Below are 22,155 nucleotides of genomic sequence, written 5' to 3'. Positions count from 1 at the left end.
ACTTATGTCCAAGACATTTGATTTACTAAACAGTCTATAATTTATTCTTTAAAATTTTCCATTACCGAAATTTAAATCAATTGCGTTTCATGTATAGATATCAGAGATTTAAAACAATGACCGATTCTTATCGACTCGGAATTTAAATATCAGACACAGTTTTAATTCAATTAGTTTGAATTTAACTAATAGAAACGTCGGTATATTTAAGTTCAATATCGGTAAAAATTTTAAACATAAACATAAATATCAAATCTCATGTAAATTATTATACGCTTAATCTAGTATTTTTAAATTTTAGCTCAGATTATGATACGCCATATTTAGCTTTAAATATTCAAATAAAGACTAGTATACGATTATACTTATTATAAATGTCGCAGTTTTGAAGTGTACGCATGAATATTTTGTTCCTTAGCATAATTTATTAATTTAAAAACTTCAAATCTATTGATATATAAAGCTAACACATGACCATTAGGTTCACCGACCATTCAATGACAGCGCCATCTGCCGCGGGCTCTACCTGTGGGTACCTGTCAGGTAAACAAATACGTCACACCCCATTGTTTTATTAGCTATACACACCGACAGATTTCACACCTTGAATCGTACTAATTCACACAAAGTAAATTCTAAGGAAAAACAAACACTTGCACAATAATTGTGGCATTATTTTTAAAGAAATTATGGTCCTAAACAGCAATGCTCAAAGCACACTAAACGAGTAGATTCTTGTCTCGAGATACGTGTATGTTGTACAAAAAATAAAACACAATAGGGTAAATCCTTCTTATCATATAGTATAAACTGATTCTCTTTAATGTCATATGTTAAAGTCAAGATTAAAACATTTTGCACCACCCGGACCTTAAAACGTAGGGGGACCTTTTCTTATACGGGCCGGACCTTTTCTTATAAAAGGCGGACCTAATATGTTATCGTATTTGGTCCGGCCGGACCTTTAAACGAGGCGGACCAAATATTATGCGACACCGGTCGACAAGCTTACTCCTCTAAAGCATATGATACCATCTTGTCCATGTTTGCTCTCTTCTGATTTGTATGTTTTCAGTAGATTTGAGCTTAGGAATCGTTCTTTACTTCCATGTTTAATTACACAAAATTTTGATGATGTGAATTCATTTAAAATATATTTTACTTTCAATAAAAATACGTGACTGAAAATGTTCTCTAAATTCATGAAATGTCAACACTTATTACAAAAATACTCGAAAGAGACAACCGGTTTTGTAAAAATTGTTCAGTAAAATTTTCCGTGTTTTTTTTATTTTAATTTTTCCGATCATGACAAGGAGCACACGGTGGGTCTGACCGGTCAGCAGGGGATGCTCACTCCTCCATGGAACCTGATCCCACCACTGATGTTTTAGAGGTCGGTGTTTGCTTTGTTCCTATTTTGTATTGTTCTATGTACTACGATATTGAATATTACTCGTTATCTCCATATCCTTCATAAAAGATGAAATGAATATCTTAAACGAAAATTGTTCAATCTACCATTCATTCTTACTTAAACATTACGCCTGCGAAAAGTAATTGGTTTGAACCCATCATTTAGTTCCACCACTTCTTCGAGATTTTCTCCATCCGTTTGGTTTGCGTCGTTCACCTCCAGAATTTCGGCCGTTTCTTGCTTTCCCTTTTTAAAATTTATGATGTATTTTGTATTCTTCTCCTTGTTTTTGTTACGTGTCACCAACTGAAAAACAAAAAAAAAAATACGTAGTTAAAAAGTGAAGTATTGTTCATTAGCATTGCATCGCAATCTTATTACCATTATCATCAAAGCAAAAACATTTTTTATTCCGCTAAATAGTGGTACTAGTATGTATTTTTCAACCTTTCAAGGGATTATTAATCAGTCAGCTCAAAACCCCTTCAATAGTGTAATGGAGTAAATCTTTACCTGAAAGTGTGTTTTTATTTTCTGTATCCTTGTTTCTTTCAATTCTTTCGGTCTGCATCCAGTAAAACACGTCAGACAATAAAACACTGCCATCAAAATCAATGTGAGTATAATGAGACCGATTGTAATAAATATATTTTGCAATAAGGAGACACATGTGTAATCTCCAGAAAGTCCTGTACCCCTTGGGCAAGCATCGTAACAGACATGATCATATGAGAAATGTTTCGCGTTGTGACAATCAGATTCCTCAATACAGGTTGTGCCATTTGACACATAGTTGTCAGGACATACTGAGTAGCACGTAACACGTGGCTTGGAAGATCCGAAATTCTTGTAAGTTATCGGATGACTCGGTGGACATTCATCAGCACACATCGCGTTCACAATCACCTTTTCTGGTGGACATTCCTGGACACAATGACTGCCATCTAGGAAAAACGTAGGTGAACATCTATTTGTACATCTTTTGCCATAATCAGTGTGTTCGAGATATGCATGGTTTGGACATTTATATATAGATCGGCAAACACTACCAACTATAAGCTTATTATCAGGACATTTCTCAACACAGGTCCCTTTGTTTTCCATAAGAAGCAAATGATGAGGACATTGGTCATGACAAAATATCCCTTGTTTGGCATTTTGGAGTAATGAATTTGGATTTCTGCAAGATTTCACACACGCCTTTTTCTCAATGTATTGTTTATCATGAGGGCACTTTTTATCACAGACCTTGTTATCAACAATTACAAAATTGTTTTCACACGTGCTTAAGCACTTTTGGGTAATTATGTCTGTGTATGGATGTGATTGTGGACACTCCAGTCTGCACGTACCAAGATGGTTCCGAAAACCGGATGGACATTGATCGAAGCAGTTCTGTTTGAATTTAAATGTTTGATACGGACAGGAATACACACAGGAATGTTTCCCCTTGCTTGATGTATAATTAAGTGGTCTATCGTTTGGACAAGACTGGACGCACTTATTGCCAAGTTCAAGCGTATCCGGAGAACAGTGGGAAACACATGTAAAATTTAAATCAAATGTGTTCACAGGGCATTTACGTAAGCAATAATGTTTATCTATTTTCTGGTTGTTTGAAACTGTGGTTACGTTTTTAAATCTGTACTTTCTTTCTTCGGCTTTACATTCCTGAACACAGTATCCATCATCCTGAAATTTGGCCCCACTGGGACAGATTTTATAACATGTTTTGTTAAGCGTTAACAAAGAGGTGCATGAATTCATACATTTAAAATATAAACCCTCGTGAAGTTTGAAATCACTTGAATCTGGGCATTTGTCATAACATGTACTGTTAAATTCGAAATTCTTATCATCTGGACACACGGAGACGCAGAGAGACTCATTGTATATGTACGTGTTAGCAGGACAGTCATCATAGCAGGTGTAATAATTTCCTGTTAAAAAAGCATAATTTCTATTTTCTGGACATGATGTGGTGCATGTTTTGTTATAAAGATAATTCGCTTCCTTTGGACATTCTTTGACACAGTTATCAAGGTAATAGAGACTATCTGATGGACAATCTGGTAGACAAAAATGATGGTATATTTTCTTTGTGTCTCTCCAGTTCAAACTTATAGTGGTAAAATTGGTGAATTTGTACTTCCGTTCATCCGTACAATTTGCAACGCATGTTTTGTTATTTTGATAACGAGCTTCAGTTGGACAAGAAGGCACACAATCCGACTTGTTATAAACGAATGTTTCCGAAGGACACTTTGCAATGCATTTGTAATGACTTCTTTCGAGTTCTCTAAAGCCGAATGCTTCTGGACAGGTTTTGAGGCAAGTGCGATTAAAAATATGGTTTTGGTCTTGAGGACATTCTCTAACACAATTGTTTCCAGAAATGAAATATTGTTTTGGACAGCTTTGAACACAAGAATAGTCTGTCTTCTGGTAATAAAATGTAAGTTCTGTACGTATCTTAATTGCATATTTTAGCTCGTCTTGACATTGTGCAACACATGTTCCATTACTTTTGTATTTTGCCTCATGTGGACAATTTTCCATACATATAGTTTGATTGAAAATCAGTGGAGAGTTTTCGGGACAATCTTCAAAACATTCATAGTGAGATAGGTAAACGTTTAACTTTCGATACTTTGCATCCAATGGGCATTGCTTGTAACAAGTTTTATTATGCATAAAATGTTCTTCTTTTGGACAGGAGTGACGACAATTCGTCTCATTAGAAATGAACTTGTTCTGAGGACACGATTCCACACACAGATAGTAATTGCTGTAATCAATATTAAACCTGTGAGACGCTGGACAAAGCGAAAGACAGGAGCCATTAAAAGCAAAATGTGAATTTTGAGGACACGTTTTTAAACACTTCTTTTCGAATTCCAAGTTGTACTTGATGATAGAATTAGTTTCCAAATTGCAGGTATCAACACACATAAAATCTGCCTTACCAAAGTTTTTTATAGAATTTATAAAAATTCTTTCTATGTTTGGATACATCAAAGGATGCGAAAAAGGACAGTTTTCTACACAAGTATTGTTTAATAGATGTTTTCCTTTAGGGCAAGCACTGACGCAATATTGTCCATCCAATACATCATTTTCTGAACAAGAGTCTGAGCATTGAGAGATAGAATTATATTCTGTGGTCAAGGTTAGTATGAATGGATTGGAGGGAGGGCATGTCTCATAACATGTTCTATTGTATAAAAGTGGAGACTTACTCGGACAACTCAGATGACAAACTTTATTAACTGCATCTTCAAAAGTATACGGAGGGCACTGTTGCAAGCAATGTTTGGACCTTGATGCTTGAAATATAAATGGATGGGACACTGGGCAGGAACTTAAACATGTTTTGTTTCCGGTCATGCAAGCTCCTTCACAATCTGCTGAAACCACGAAAGACTGATTGCTGGGACATTTCAAAATACAGTTGTTATTAAACTTAACAGTATACTCGGGACAAGTCTTTAAACAGTTCATTCTGTAACACATGGGAAAGTTTTCCGGACAAGATGCGCGTTGGCATTCAAAATCATGCTCTATGGTACAAAATATTCCAAGCTCTGTTTGGATTTCTTGTGTATTGATAGGACATTTGTTGTAGCATGTTTGTCTAAACATGGACAGTTTCTGTGGACAGGATTTCAAACATCCACTTTTGTTTTCTACATTTACCTCTGATGGTAGGCAAAATTCAGTCGATATCTGAAAGTAATTATACTATTATTAATCTGAAAGGTTTGTACGGTAGGTTTTTGTTTGAAAATATAAATGTGCTCAAAATGTTGCTGAGAAAAAAAAAAGGCAACCTTTTCGAAGGCCTTATAACATTTTTTGTTACAAATTCCATTAACTATGGGCGGTACCAACTTTTATCCAGGTTCATTTTATTTAGGTGGTTTTAACTTAACAAGTTATTGAAAAAGCAGCTGCCACTGATATAAAAAAGCCTTGTAGCAACCTCTAATGATAAAACGCCGCTTAATGATACAAATAGCATTAAGCGTTGCAATTGCAACGCTTAATGCCATAAATTATTGCTTTAATAGCTGACATTATCAACCGCTAATGCTAAATCGCCGCTTAATGACAGAATTATATCATTAAACGTCACAAATGCAGTGCAACACCGACGCTTAATGAAACATGCAAATATCGATATATTCGACGCTTAATGATACACACTGGTGTATCATTAAGCGTTGCAGTTGCAACCCTTAATGATATAAAATTAAGAAATCGCTTGAAATGTCTAAGAGAAACACACATCCACCTTTCCTGAACAATGAGATATCACTTGTCAAAATATTTATTTATGCCCTTGTGCTATATAAATGGTAATTATTGAAGTTTTTCTGTGTTTTCTATCTAGTCAAGGGAACGTCGTTTAGCCCCGGATGTTTAAGAGACAGATAGTCAGAGAGCTAGAAAAAAGAGATACAAACAAAGGGATAAATAAAATGATATTCAAATCCTTTATAAGAACCATTATTTTTGAAACTGGAAATACAGAAGCAAACAAGCAATTTAATTCTTTTTAAATTTATACAATGATTTGAATAGTCAACGTGAAATATTTATATGTTTTAGATTTGATACAGCTTAACACATATCACTGTTAACGTTTCAGATATACGTATCGAGATTTTCACTATTGCTTCGTTTCTCCAAATTCCGAAAAATAGGGACATAAATATTGACAATTTATGTTTAAGGATATATAACAAAGAATACAAGTACATGTAATACTTAGAATAATATATATTGTGTTGAGAAAAAGGTTCATTTATGCTTTAATAGTAAGCCGTGTTACTTGAATACATCACTGTTGCATGATTATTTTAGAATCAATTTTGAATTCTAGTACGAGGGTTAGAAAAGTTCGCGGACACATTGATTTACGGAAAATCTATTGTGTACTTTAATGTATGACCTATGTCTGAATAAATTCCTACATTTTGTTTATTAGTATGTAAAAATCAGGTTCAATTACAAAACTCTTGAAAATTTACAACGATTGTTACCAAGAGATCATGGGATTCACGGAGCAATCACATGACGTAAGGCGACGAGACAAAAGGATTTTAAAACGTTAAGCTTTGTTGCAGTTCATTAAATATTTCATTTTTTTCATATTTTTCCTATTTTTTCCTACTTTAAAATTGAATATCTATATCAAGACATGTTACTTTTCCACTGTGTCTTTTTTATTGATTCGGATATTATTGAGATCTATTTAAAAGTATATGCAAGTAATCGATCAGGTATGGGAAATATGCAAAACCATATAGGCACAACGTCCATGCAATAAGGGGGTATTGACGTATCGATGGAGTTAATCATTCAAATTGTTAATCCTTACATTCTTATAAAGCTACAACCATTTGAAAACTTTTGTCCTATGTATGTGAAGGAAATTCCCGGCAGCATCTTGAACATTTTAATCCCTTTTTTAGACATTTTCCTGTCTACACACATAATTTTTACGCAGTGCAGTGCTCCATGACGCTCAATGACGTTCCGATTTTTGGCTGTGTTTTTAAGCGTTGATCATTTATAAATGGCTATAAAACAGTCATCAACCCTCCAATTTGATTCAAAATTTCTCCCAGTGACGTTTCATGAATAATTTAGCGACAGGTAAAATATCACAGATCTCTGCGCTACAATTGTGTAATTTTTAATTTTGATAAAGAGTCTTTGTGATGAAAACGTGCCAAAATGTAGCATGCTCCGTGAAGCAAGTTTTATCAAAATAAAACAGCTGTATATTTTTCAATGATCACCGGAGAGCACCAATTTTTTGTACATTTATTGGAAAATAGGTTAAGATTTTATCTGAAAAGTTTGACCGATTTCGTGGAAATAGCGCACTCACAATAGAACTTGTCCGCGAACTTTTCTAACACCCCTCGTATTTATCAAATTACAATATACATAATGACTGTTGAAGAGACTGTTTTTTTAAAATTCTAAATATTTCATTTGTAGTATATTTTTTTTCTTTCGATATATAACACTAAGTTTACATCTGACTAATATTAAAATGAAATAGATTTAAATAAATATAATCGGACAACTTTAGACAATAAATTCTCTTTCAACTTAAGAGTTCCGTGTATTTATTTGTTTCTGTCTTGAAGCTGGAGATTTAATTTTTTTATGATACCGATTGCTATTATCATGTTGTGACAAAAATACCCCGAAAATGGCCTTGAAGTTACGTCATATTTTACATCATCAAAGGGAAATAACCAGAAATTTATGATTTTGCGATTTTTAGAATTATCGTTCTTAAATTTTGACTTCAACGGAACGAGTCAGACTTTGATGAATAAAGTCAAAGATTGGTAATTTTACCTAAATTTTAAAGAAGTTTCACTTCGATGTTCGTATAATTCTTTTTTGAGCTAGTTCTCACTATTATGTTCATTTCTCCGTACATCGGACACAAATTAACCATGCATCGGACACTATCCGATGCAAAGGTCAGCACTACCATTTTCATAGAGAACCCAGCTGATAGCTGTTTTTTTTTTTTTTGCAGAAAAAGAATATAAAAACTCTATATTTTCAGTCAAAATACAAGTTATCGATGTATGACGTATGGAATTTAACTCAATTTATTTCTACTAACCAGAGTATGATAAACTATGAAAAAAAGCGCGAATTACCGCATTATAAGCATTTTAAAGCATTTCTAAGGCAGAGTGAGGTCTCTTGAATCATTCTACATTTGTGCAACGATATCGTCAATTAAATTCAAGTTGAGGGCTATTTCTTAGATAATAGATAAAAATATATCCATATCAAGCATTTTAAAGCACTTTGATAAAGGTATGATATTTTTCCGGTCAAAATACCGTCTGTCCGATGCATGGTAAACAATATCCGATCCATTGTGAATTTTGAGTTATTCCTAAAAACTCGATTTTTGAGGATATTTTCTCAATAAAGGGCATATAATTGTGTCCCAAATTAATATTTTAATCACAACATAATTGTTAAACTCCATTTTGATAATTTTCCGTCGGTAGCGATATCGCTAGAACTTGAAGGACAAGGGTATCCAATGCATGGTGAATTCACCCTATATGATATTCAACTTCATTTCTAACAGATAAGTTGTATTCAAGCTGAGTCTTTTGATTTGTTTCTTGATTATATGGCATTTTAATTCTTAATGCAGCGAAAGATAATTCACTTTTAAGCACTGGTACTTTGTTTCCATAGTACATGTTACACTGCAAAGTAGCAATTATACCCAATTTTTCTTATGGTTTTGGTGTTGCAAGGTTCTAAGGATGCATATTAGCCAGTCTTGAATTTTCATGTTTTTCCTCAAGACAGTATAACATTAACCCAATCTTAGTTACTGGTTTTGCATGATTTCACTTTGTTACCATGGCAACCATAAAAGTTATTTATAGAATGATATTGCTTATACTTATATACTTAAGGTCAAATATTTTCATTGTTCATCTTAAGTCGTTGATTGAGTTTGAGCATGTAACACCTATCATTAGTGAATACGGAGTGTTTTTCAACATATTTCAGCATTTTAAATGTATCCAAATGTACCCTTGGTTACCACTTACTCAAGGTGTCATGTTTTTGTAAAAATGGTTTGTTTGCTTTTTCTAGTGTTTATTAAGCCACAGTCAAGATTTAAAAGTGGCTGAAAATCTCGATTTTCAAACTTTTCCGGCTGTTGCCATAGCAACCGATACACCTGGCAACGGAATTTTGTTTGATATTTGTTTCTGGTGTCAAATACTAAGCATGGATGAAGTTTCACTAAAATCGGTGACCATGTGTGGAAACGAAGTTTAAGTGGTTACAGAGAAAGGCTATTAAATCGATTCCATATGGTCACTAGCTCATCTGATTCTATACATAAAAAGTAGCACAAATACAAGGAAAGAAAGAAACACATAAGTCTTTCTGTGTGCTGTCTAGTTGGCCAAAATAAGCACGAGCTAGAGTTTTTATTGCAATGACAATTAATTTTCATTTTCTATCGTAATAAAAAAAGCAATAATTTGATTGGAAATAGTTACTTTAAGACCCTGGGTAGCACATGTAAAGATGATAAAAAGAAACGTAAGTTGCATATAAAGCAAGTCTGTGGCAAAATTTTCCTAAAAAGGGCCTCAAAAATGGAGAATAAAAAATCTAATCTTCCCAAAAACATTAAAGAAATATTTCACTTAAGTAGCGTTCTTCTCTGGTTTCTGAGTAGATGGAATATTCAAAGTATATTTGTTGATATGTCATATATTTAGATGTAAGAGGTTTAAAAGACCATATTTTTCTTTCCTCATCACAATTATACAACTTGAAATAGAAATGGTAAACTGCGTTTGAAAACTAGCAGGGACTATATTTTTGGCGTAATGGTGGCGTATGAAAATATCTTCTTTTCTGCCTCTCAAAATTATTATAGAACATTGAATTTAGTTATAATTTTTACGCAATCAAAGACTAGATGAAATTTTCAAATGTAAGTTAAATTAATAATAAGGGACTAAAGTTTCAAAATATATGAAATAAATAAGATTTTTCACACATACTAGAACTACGCTTGCTTTTAAATGCTCAAATCCAAGTACAGATTTGAGCCAAAAATCCGTAAAAAGTGTTATCTTAGTAAACGATCAAAACTATTAGTTTTTGTATCATTTTGTACCTTTATGTGTCAACTTTACTTTATGTGAAAATTGGAAAAATTTAAATACATGTATAGAAATCATATAAAAATAACTAATAAATACTAAAAAATTAAGAAAAATGGAGGATATTCGGATTGGCATATATCCATTTTATTTAAATTACCTATGTCAATTTGGTAATTCCATCTTATAGGCCCTATATGGTAGTATCTTTTTGTGCAAAAATAAAAAAAAAAAATAATCTTTTGAACTACAAGTAGGGATCGCATTATTGGAAACAGTACTTTTAGCTCTAATGGTCAGAGATTAGAAGAGCTTATGCAATAGTAATGCGTCCGTCCGTCTAGCTGTCCGTCTGTCTGTAAACAATTTTTTTAAAACGCTACTCCTCGTACAGTTTTGGTCTTATTTCAATATAACTTGGCACACAAATATACCACATAGAGATACATAGGATATTTCATCGGTTTTTGATTTCGATGAACAGTGTTGCCATGTTTACTAAAAATACAATTTTCTGTGAAATTTCTCTAAAATACTACTTGTCCTATAATTTTTGTTTGATTTCATTATAACTTGGCACACAAGTAGACTTAACTAAGATACATAAAAAAGTGCATCAGTTTTTGATTTTGATGAACAAGGTTGCCATTATTAGTAAAAATAGAAATTTCTGTGAAATTCCTTTAAAACGCTTCTCCTTCTACAGTTTTGGTCTGATGGTTTTGGCTTCTTTTCTCATCCTTTGTTATTAGTACAAACCAGTAGAGCTACAGTCTTGACAGAGATTTCTGGTTTAATGTTAAGGTTAGACGACACGTTCCTCAAAAATATATCATTTTTTAAGATATTGTCATTGAAGAATAGGTACTTAAACGTTTAAGATTCCTCACAAAAAATAAGGGTACCTTACCAGCCATTTGGACAAGATACCAAAGGTTCATATTTCTTATATAACCCTTATTTGATAATCCTCTGAAAGGCCTATCTCAATTTTTTTTTTTTTGGTGTACCTATATTTTAAAACATTTTGAAAACAATCAGAAGAGAATGCTAAATATGAATATTTTTTTTATCTTATTCCAAGAGATACAAAACACATTATTAAGGAACGTGTCGTCTGATCTTTATACAAAAGGTAATGACCTTGACCTGACCTTGCCTCTAATATTAAACGGTCAAATTTATCCTTACTGATACCATCACAAATATTGTACTCTTGATTCTGTGAACATTCATTAATTTTTAAATACAAGAAATGTGAGAAGAATCCTACCTTAACCAATATAAAATATTTATGAATGTATTTAAGTAACCCCTACCCCATCCCATCCCGACGCTTACAAACATACTTTGTATCATTACTTCTCCTTAAATTGAAAACTTCCATTAAACTACAGCGTAGTTTGATCGGCTTTTTTTAATTTTGATTAGAAAGTCGGTGATGTCGATGTTACATTTTATTCACGGCTGGCGTAAAAACACTAATACATCCCTAAAAATACTACAGTAAACTATAGTTTACTTTAGTTAACTATAGTACCAAAGTAAACATTTAAAACTTAAATTTACTAATAATTGTGAAAACTTTGGAACTTTGATTTGCTATAGTAAACACTTTGAAACTTTGATTTAGTACAGTGAAAACTTTGGAATTTAATTAACAATAGTAAAGACTTTGAAACTTTGATGTAATTATGTTTTGATTTCTATTCTTAATATTTCATTTCATTTCAAGGTTAAGATTAAGAAAAAGGTTCCAACATTTTTTTAGGAACAGGACCGTTTTCCTAAAAGAATAATGTACAAGAAATGAATACTAGTACATGCATTAATAGAGAGGGTCTGTCTTGTATAGAAAAAAGAACTAATTATTTAAATTTATTTCATTTTAATATAAGTCAGATGTAAACTAAGTCTTATATATCGAAAGAAAAAAATATATCTCTGTCGAGACTGTAGCTCTACTCGTTTGTACTTACTTATAATAAAGGAAGAAAAAAGTAGCAATTGGGGCTTAAAACTTTATAAAAGCAATAAATAGAATTAAGGTCCTTAATTACGTCTATCTTTGTGGCAAGATTGCAATAAAACTACAACCGTAGTAATAGCTTTAAATAAAATTTTACAGAATTTTCAATTTTAGTTACCATGGCAACATCAATCAACAAACTCAAAAATACGAAACTGATAATAGTGTATGCCAGTATAGTCTACTTGCAAGCCAAATTATATTACAATCTGACTAAAACTGTAGGAGGAGTAGCATTTTGAGTGAATTTCACAGAAATTTCTTTTTTAGTAACCACGGCAACACCGTTGATCGAAATCAAAAACCGATATCTTTAAGTGTAGTCTACATGTGAAGTACGTTATTTAAGGAATCACTGTCTAGTTAGGAGAGTATGCCAGGGCATCAACAATAGTGGGACACATGGGATAATTTATCTCATGTTTCCCACTATTGTTGATGTCCCTGGAATACTCTCCTAACTAGACAGTGATTCCTTATATTACCAATTCATTGTGAAATAAAATTATATATTTATTCTTAAATAGTAGAGATAGATTTAAATTACACAAGGACTCCCATGCGGATTTCAATAGTCTTCGCCCACTGACGTCAGACAGAAAGTAAGCCGCACGAGATTTACATGCATATATTTCCTCCTCAGCGTCAAACACGGAGACAGATGCGCACGAGATATGCATGCGTTTATGACCTTCTTAGCTCCTGACCTATCGATCTGCCTAATTTACATTCCAGAGAATTGTCAAGAAATTAACTCCGGTAACTTTCAAAGGGTTATCACAGAGAAAAAAAAATAGAAATGGAAATATTCTGAAATAAAACAAAAAATGTTGGATAAGTAGCATTTTATTATATTGTTTCTATCTTAAGCATCTAAGGCAGAAATCAAAAAACCGATGCAGAAATTAAGTATCTTAGTGTAGTCTATTTGTGTGCCAAGTTATATTGAAATCAGTCCAAAACTGCAGGGGGAGTAGCATTTTGAAAAATTATTTACAGACAGACGGGCAGACAGACAGGCAAATATACAACAAAATGAAGCATGCGTCATTTAGAATTTTAAAAATATCAGCTTCATCAACTTCATTCGACATGTTTTTCATAATTTGATAATTATATACATGTACTAGTTTTCAAAATTGATTCTAAAATAATCGTTCCACAGTTACGTATTTCTAGTAAAACTGATGACAAATAAAGCATGAATGAATCTTTTCTCAAAATAATATATTATTCAATGTATTGCTTTCATTTGTATTCTTTGTGTTTTATATACTTAAACATAAATTGTTAATATTGATGTCTCTCTTTTTCGAAATTTGGAGAAACGAAGCAGATTAAAAATACAATTATAGTGAAAATTATATATTTATTTTTCGATATGTATATCTGAAACGTTAACAGTGATATGTGTTAAGCTGTATCAAAAAAAAAAAAAAAAAAAAAAAAAAAAAAAAAAAAAGTTTGGAATATTTAAAAACATTCTATATATTTTAGGTTGAGTATAAAAATCATTGTATCAAATTAAAATGAATTTAATTGCTTGTTTGCTTCTGTATTTTAGTAAAAAAAAATGTTTCTTTTAAAAGGATTTGAATATCATTTTATTTATCCCTTTGTTTGTATCTCTTTTTTCTAGCTCTCTGACTATCTGTCTCTTAAACATCCGGGGCTAAACGACGTTCCCTTGACTAGATAGAAAACACAGAAAAACTTCAATAATTACCATTTATAGAGCACAAGGGCATAAATAAATATTTTGACAAGTGATATCTCATTGTTCAGAAAAGGTGGATGTGTGTTTCTCTTAGATATAACAAGCAATTTCTAAATTTTATATCATTAAGGGTTGCAACTGCAACGCTTAATGATACACTAGTGTGTATCATTAAGCCTCGAATATGTCGATATTTGCTTGTTTCATTAAGCGTCGGTGTTGCACTGCAATTGTGACGCTTAATGATATAATTCTGTCATTAAGCGGCGATTTAGCATTAGCGGTTGATGATGTCAGCTATTAATGCAATAATTTATGGCATTAAGCGTTGCAATTGCAACGCTTAATGCTATTTGTATCAGTAAGCGGCGTTTTATCATTAGAGGTTGCTACAAAGCCTTGTGGGGAATGGTTGTGTATAAAGCTGAAAAGTCGCAAGTTTTTAAGCTGTCGATTTTTGGTAAAATCTTGTGATTTCAAATTGTCCGAAAGTTCTTTGGAATTCTTGAGTATCCACACCTGATTCACACCACTTCTTGAATATATCGTTGCAGAGTTCTCCTGAAGTTTATCCTTCGCTACTGTCAATACCTTATTGAGGAGTAAAGAAAGAGGCTTGGTTGAACATTTACTAGAACCCGCAATGTATCTTTGTTTGTGAGGATTCTTACGAAGTTTTAGACTCCAATATATAGATGGTAGTTCAAAATCATTTTGGTTCTTCGAGATATTAAAAATATTCCATACTGACATATATGATTTTGAAGAATTTCTTCCTTAGAATGGGAACTATGAGTATAAATTGGATTAACATTTGTATAATTAAAGCCAGGTTCTTCTAAAATACAATTATTATAATGAGCCTTACAAACTTTGTTACTTGCTTTGTCAGCAGGGACCAGTACATACTGATCAGGTAATCTATCTTATTCTTTTTTCAACTTCTGGATTATCGAATACTACGGAAGCCCATTTAGGACCTGTCAAAAAATATTTTTGAATTCGTTATAACGATTTTTAGAATTCATTATAACGAATTGAATTTGTTATAACAGATTCATTGAATTCGTTATAACGAATTTAATTTTTTATAACAGATTCATTGAATTCATTATAACGAATTTAATCTGTTATGACAGATTTGTTGAATTCGTTATAACGAATTTAATCTGTTATTACAGATTTGTTGAATTCGTTATAACCAAATTCTTGAATAGGTTATAACGAATTCAACAAATCTGTAATAACAAATTAAATTCGTTATAACGAATTAAATAAATCTGTAATAACAAATTAAATTCGTTATAACGAATTCAATGAATCTGTAATAGCAAATTAAATTCGTTATAACGAATTCAATAAATCTGTTAAAACAAATTAAATTCGTTATAACGAATTCAATGAATCTGTAATAACGAATTAAATTCGTTATAACGAATTCAATGAAACTGTTATAACGAATTAAATTCGTTATAACGAATTTTAAAAATCTGTTATAACAAATTAAATTCGTTATAACGAATTCTAAAAATCGTTATAACGAATTCAAAAATATTTTTTGATAGGTCCTAAATGGGCTTCCGTAGAATACAGAAGGATGCGACATAAGAATCAACTCCTTTCTCCGCAACTCTAGAGCAGACGCTCTAATCACTGCGCCACGCGGGCGATATGCATTATGGAATACTTATAACACGTCTTCGGAAACTTTTTTCTCGATAAATTTCAAAATGTTTTAATGTATATGTGTTTACATGGACGAGAATCCATAGCAATAGATTATCTGTGTGACTCAGGTGACCTAAAAATTGAAGTAGTATTCACATTTAAAAATATACTCTCCGTACCTTACTGTTGCACACTACACAACACTGCATTAAACTGATTTTGGGGTATCAACATGCTGATTAAATATCGATAATTAATGCAAAAGCAGATCCACAATATACCAGTTCATTTTATGGTTATGAATCTTACCTTTACCAAGTAGAAAAACGGAAGAGAGTATAGAAGCAAAGCATCCATTTTACATACAGACATGTCTAAAAATATATTCACGGTTTCCACCTTGTCACGTAAATAGAATTATAGGAATTCCTGTTTTCTCAATGTGTTCTATTTATAATTTTCATTCGTTTTCAGAAAATGACTGTGTATATAGCATTTGAAACTGTTACACTGTTATATAACGACGCAGTTATTTTTTTTAAATTAAATCAATAACAGCAGACGATAGATTGGTTTCAAAAAGATATATGTGATATCTACTTCTTCGTGTTCTTATTAATATAAGTGAAAACATTTCAAGATGTCGGATGAATCTGTCACGGAAAATGACAGTCTCTTAATGAGTGAATACAAAAGAGAAAATTGTGAAGGAATAACAACCTTTAATGAGACAAGTGAATCTGATCCTATCAGCCTTCAAAATCATCTCGATAGCGAGACCTGTGTTAAAATTCCTTTGGAATGCACGTCAGACATTCAAGAAGAAACAGATATTTTTCCTAGTGACAGTACTGAAATTCAAAGTTCTGTCCGAGGGCTTCCCCCGGGGAAAAAGTATCATATTTTCACTTCATGTTCTTCCGAAGATATCGAAGAAGTAAACAAATTATGCGAGGAATTGGAGAAAAGATTCTATCTCAGATGCATGCAGTTTGAGAGAGATTTTGTGGCTGGAAAACGTTTGGATGACAATATTCATTCCGAAATGACAAAAAGTGTGAAAGTATTAATAGCATTGAGCCCAGCCTATATTAAAAGTCACTGGTGCATGAGAGAGGCCGATGAGGCTGTTCAATTATCCTACTCTAACAACGAAAAACTAAAGATTATACCTGTTCTATTGCGCTCAATAGATGAACCTGATATGCCACCCTTTCTGAAGAAGTACAGGTATATAGATGCACAAAAGGAAGAAGACGTAGCAGCAAAGATAATGGATGCATACTATCATTCAGGTTTAAATTGAAGTAAACTATATAGAGCTTTTTGATATTTTTATGAATAAAAAAAATCATTTTATGAGTAAGCATTCATGTATTGTTGTATGATGTGGTTTAAATTAATTGTTTCAGAGGCTGTGGATAAAATCTTAATTCAAGGTGAACATGGTATGTTTAAAACACGTGTACCTAAAGTATATCACATTTACTACATTTGAATTTGAAGGGGCTGTAGAAAATTGAATTCTACTGGATAACATTTTTAAAAACATTATCATATGAGCATGTAATTCTAAACATTAAGGTATACAATGTTGTAAAGCTAGAAGTAATATCCATTTAAGAAGATTCCTGAACAAGAACGTACCAGTTTAACATACAGAAGTTATTACTTATATTTACATTTATAAGACTGACTTATAAAGTATATTTTGTACAATATGTTTCAAACCCATTAAATGATTTACGTTTTCAAACCTAAACGCTATATTGAATTTGTGGAACGTTCCTTGTTTTAAATATGGTGTTGTGAAAAGGAAAACGTAAATGTAAACATTGTATTAAAATAATACCAAGACAATCATTTTGGAAAGTAAAAAGGAATGGTAAAGCTTGGAAGGGTAGGGAGAGAGAATGGCCACTGTAAAATCTAACTTTCCAATAAAGTAGTAGGGGAAGCCTCGCTTAATAAAGGGGGAAGAGAGCGCGAAAAGGGGGGGGGGGGTCGTACAGAAGAGTAGATTAAAACAAAAAAACATTCCATACATACAATGTATATAACAATCCATGCATCCGTTTTTTTGTGTTTGTACCATAAAAAAAATGTGATGATTACATTAACAGAATTTTTGACAATTAATAGATACAAGAAAAAAAAATGTTTAACACGTGTGATATTTATAAGGTTCCAATAATTAAACTTGGTTTCTTTTTGAGAATTTTTATGAATTTGGAATGAAAAATAAGAACCTTTTTCTTGCATTAACAAGGATTAACAGCGGAAGAAATCCAGAATCAGAATGGGGCACGTCTGATGTCGAAGACATTTATACAGCAACATCCATACAGTGAAAAAGGCTATGTATTTGAAACTGAAAGTCTTACTTATAATGAGCGAGAGTATTTGAAAAACATTCATGAAAAGGTAAGAATGCAATATTTTCAGTCACTCAGTATTTTTTATGTACATGTATACAAGTGTTACATATCTTATTGTCCCCCGCTTTCGCGAAAGCGAGGGGACATTAAATCTCATTCGTCGGTCCGTCTGTCCTTCTCTCCGTCTGTCTGTCAATCAGTCTGTCCGCCCGTCACAAAAACTCTAACCTTGCCCATAACTTTTGATTAAGTGGAGCTATGGCTTTCATATTTCACTTGTGTATTCCTTTTGACAAGACCTTTCTTTAGGTACCACCAAATTTGACCTTTTGACCTTGACCTTGGAGTTAAACCCACTTTCACACAAAAATTCCAAACTTTTACTTTGGCAATAACTTCTGAATGGTAGGTACTAGGACTTTTATATTTCACGTATGTCTTGTTTGTAGAAAGACCTTTCATTGGATACCAACAACTTTGGCCTTTTGACCTTGACCTTGGAAATTTATGTACTTATGTAAAAACTTTAACTTTGACCAAATCTTTTGAATGGTAAGGGCTAAGGATTTCATACTTTATGTATGTAATCCTTGTGAGAAGATCTTTCATTAAATACGAAGAACTTTGATCCCTTGACCTTGACCTTAGAGTTTGACCTACTTTTTAAAAATTATAACCTTGGTTACAACTTTGGAATAGTAGATACTGGGACTTTCATATTTCATATATGTATTCTTTGTGGCAAGACCTTTCATTTGACACCAACAACCTTGACCTTTTGACCTTGATCTTGGACATTTTTTGTACTTATAAAATACTTTAACCTTGACTATAACTTTTGAATGGTAAGGGCTAGGGCTTTCACACTTCAAATATTTAATCCTAGTGAGAACTCAAGACTTGACATTGGATACAAAGAACTTTAACCCTTTTACCTTGATCTTGGGTTCAGTGATGATTTCTAAATAAATGACATGATCAGGTGTTCATATTACTTACAATACGTCATAAAAAATGACATCTCACCCACAATGACACCGAAAGCGGGGGACCACAATTCCTTGAATTTGCTTGTTATTTCTGTATCTGATTTGTATAGGCGTTAGTGTAAAAGAATTAGCCATGGTCATTCAAGTTGATAATACACATATCTTTTTTTATATCTCATTGAAGTATATTGGTTTACAGTGTGAAGAACAATTCGAAGCAGCTGAATGTTTGGTTTCAAGTCAGCGTCTTCTGAAGTTCTACAAGATCTTTGTTTTAACTAAATTTACTCACGCTGCAGCCGTTCTCTTGGCTGCTATTGTGGTGTCCTCTATAATGACGCTACAATACGTAACTGTACTAGTCAGTAGAGATATCAGGAACACTTCAAGCGCGTCATTCCCCTTAGGAGTTTTGCTTGGATTCGTGCTATACATCATATTTGTCGTAGCAATATTCGTCTTACGTAAAAAGGTAATCTTTAATTTTCAACAATATTTTAAAATGTTTACTGATTAAAAGTTTAATGATTTCAAATTGATATGGATATTTAATTCTTTTACATCTGCAGCTGAAAAACAATATAAGAAAGAAACTCTGGGAATTTGTGAACAAAAAGTATTTCCGGGAGACAAAATGCTTGATTGTGTATGACGATGTCATTGTTCGACAGCCTTGTGTATCCTCTGAATGCATTAAAAAATTAATTATGTGTCTTTACAAACATAAAAAGTGTCATGATTCTAAATTCACATGCAAAAAGTAAAATAGATTGCAACTTTTTATCTCTGAAATAAATATATAGCTGCTTTTTTGCGTCATTCCAATCTCATTTTTGGATACGTTTATAAGAGTACTCTTTAAATAAATCGAAAAAGAAAAAAAGTGTACTATTCGAATAAATGTACTATTCAAAATAATAGTAACAATTTACCTTAACTACGAATTTCAGTTGATGCTTATTCGCTACAATACATCACCATGCCAGGTATATCTCATTATTGTACTTTTTAATGATGGTGGTTTCGAGATTTTTTATGTTCATGTACAAAAAAGCGTAACTGAAGATATCCTTAATCTTTTTCCCTTTCACTCTTGTAGGAATATGTAACTATTCTTCTGGACAAAAAGTATTTTCATTTGGATGAGGAAAAAATTCAGGTATGAAGAAGCCTCAAAACACAGAATGACAATATGTCATGTTAATTCTTTCAGTTACATAGTTTACATGAGTATGAACATTTTCGTATAAAATATAACTCATTTTGCCAAATTATGTTCTTTTATATATATTTATATATCAAACTATGTTAATTTTAATTCATGCAAGATCTAATTTATTTTCTTTATAGTCTAAGGAAAGAGTTTTTACCGTTATTAAGAAAATAACAGAATAAAGAACTTTGCAGCGAAATTGCGTGAATCTATAGTTTGCATAAGAAGCATGCCTTAAACCCCTTGAAACTACCTCCAAAGAATGAAATGTATTGTTATGATATTATTTTATTATTTATTGAAACATTATAATTATTTTCAAGGCAATGGCTGCTGAGAAAATTGAAGAAAAATTGGAACAATTGCAGTGTTTGGGACTTTTGGCGGAATGGTACCAGTTAAGTGTGTACACTTATAATCGCCATAATACCTGGCTAAGAAAACAATGTCTCTGTCAGTTATTGGAGGGAAATCTCATCAAACGGAAAGTCATAACCGTATAATGAAGCAACATTCTTTGACATGTCCGACGTAACTTGATTCTTGAAGACCTTTTGGAAATCCTCCGCTTGCTATATATTTTTTTCAAGTGAATTCTTAGCTGTTTTGAGAAGATAGTTATTATTATATCTTTTGATTAAACACAGTTGTTAATGATATTTGATGATTATGTACCCGGTATTCTAAAATTATATTAAAAAATGCTTTTTTTTAATATCATACGAGTATAATTGTTATTATTTACTTTCTAATAAAAAAGGGTAAATTCCCTTACTTTTCTATCTTTTATATTATATTTATATACTATTTCTTTCTTTTTTCCATATGAAAAATGTTGTATTGAAGACTGATTAAATTGTATTGGTTTATGTATTTCTATTTGTAAGCCTTTCATCTTCAACTTTCCTCATTTATGTATTGCAATATTCCACTATGACCTACATATGGCGTTTATATCTCCTAAATTATTGGATACTCAAAAGTATATTCCAAGTATAATCAATTTTTAAACCGGAACAGAGCACTGCCAGATGGAGTTGAAGTTACAAGGATTCGAACAATATATTTTAATAGGTACGTAGCATTTCGTTAAGTCTATAAATTAAATCGTCATAATCTTGTTAGTATTAAAAATATTAATAACAAATCATTCAAGGTATAATTTGGCTGACTTGTTACATACCAATTGTTAGCTTTTTTAATACTGATTATGACTACGAAATGTTCAAGTCTACAATACTCTACATGATGAATACAGAGAGCTTACGGTGGGTAGGACCTGTCACCGGACTCCTCCTACTGGTACCTTGCCCCACTTCTGGAATTATATACCATGCAGGGGTTCGCGCATTGTGTTTTCTTTACAGATTTGTATTCTTTATCTTTTCTTTTTTTTCGATCAATCACTTTTAAAATTCTTCAACTTTTGTCCTTGAGGAATTCAGTTTAGTGTGTACGGAATATCGAAATCACCTCATTGACTGAAATTTTAAAAGTTTTAAAAACTTTAATCTTTTTCAAAGAATTTCATCTTAAGAATTAAGTAAACTGGGTGTATTTATAAGTCTTTGTCTTTATTGAAATAAAACAGTCACTGGTGTAATGACTATTTCAATGCTAGAAATCCAACGAAACTTAGATCAGCAGCAGGAGGAATGCATTTTGTTATTGGTGTTGTAATTTTTTTCATGCAATTTTATCAACATATGTCTGGTTAAATAATTCTTTAAAGATTACATAAAAGTCATGCGTTAAACATTACTTAGCTGCAGAACAATATAGGGTTAATGATATGGGTTTATATTTTAGTCTTGAATATATATTGTCAAAGACTAAAATGTAAAACCATAATGCTACCGTTCTGCTGCAAGTCTTGATTGCTGTAAATTAATTGTCAGTTTTATTTTCAGGTAGGTGTATAATTGCTTGAAATCTACATGTACATGTATATAAAAAGAGATTAAAATTTTGTTTACGGCCGAATTGATATTTACTAGTACTTATAATTACACTTCTTCAGTGGATTATTAGCTTTGTTTCCCGAGATT

General features: G+C 32.0%; 2 protein-coding genes across 2 annotated transcripts; one reads left to right on the top strand and one right to left on the bottom strand.

The window, feature by feature from the left end:
- Nucleotides 1-1,215: 1,215 nt before the first annotated feature.
- Nucleotides 1,216-15,912, bottom strand: LOC134243411 (proprotein convertase subtilisin/kexin type 5-like). The gene is made up of 3 exons (XM_062725662.1): nt 15,837-15,912; nt 1,931-5,143; nt 1,216-1,723 (listed from the first exon to the last, which is right to left on the bottom strand). Exons 1-3 carry the CDS (start codon nt 15,897-15,899, stop codon nt 1,535-1,537), a joined length of 3,465 nt encoding a protein of 1,154 aa, XP_062581646.1. The 5' UTR covers nt 15,900-15,912; the 3' UTR covers nt 1,216-1,534.
- A 229-nt stretch (nt 15,913-16,141) lies between these two features.
- On the top strand, nt 16,142-20,851 carry LOC134243396 (uncharacterized). The gene is made up of 8 exons (XM_062725650.1): nt 16,142-16,822; nt 16,940-16,975; nt 17,797-17,951; nt 19,094-19,366; nt 19,464-19,571; nt 19,845-19,880; nt 19,994-20,053; nt 20,431-20,851. Exons 1-8 carry the CDS (start codon nt 16,168-16,170, stop codon nt 20,608-20,610), a joined length of 1,503 nt encoding a protein of 500 aa, XP_062581634.1. The 5' UTR covers nt 16,142-16,167; the 3' UTR covers nt 20,611-20,851.
- Nucleotides 20,852-22,155: the final 1,304 nt, after the last annotated feature.

The sequence above is a fragment of the Saccostrea cucullata genome, unplaced genomic scaffold, assembly GCF_032062105.1.
Source record: "Saccostrea cucullata isolate Sc308-1 unplaced genomic scaffold, CSIRO_AGI_Scuc_v1 ctg26, whole genome shotgun sequence".
Classification (NCBI taxonomy): domain Eukaryota; kingdom Metazoa; phylum Mollusca; class Bivalvia; order Ostreida; family Ostreidae; genus Saccostrea; species Saccostrea cuccullata.
This window is presented reverse-complemented; position numbering and strand designations above follow the sequence as displayed.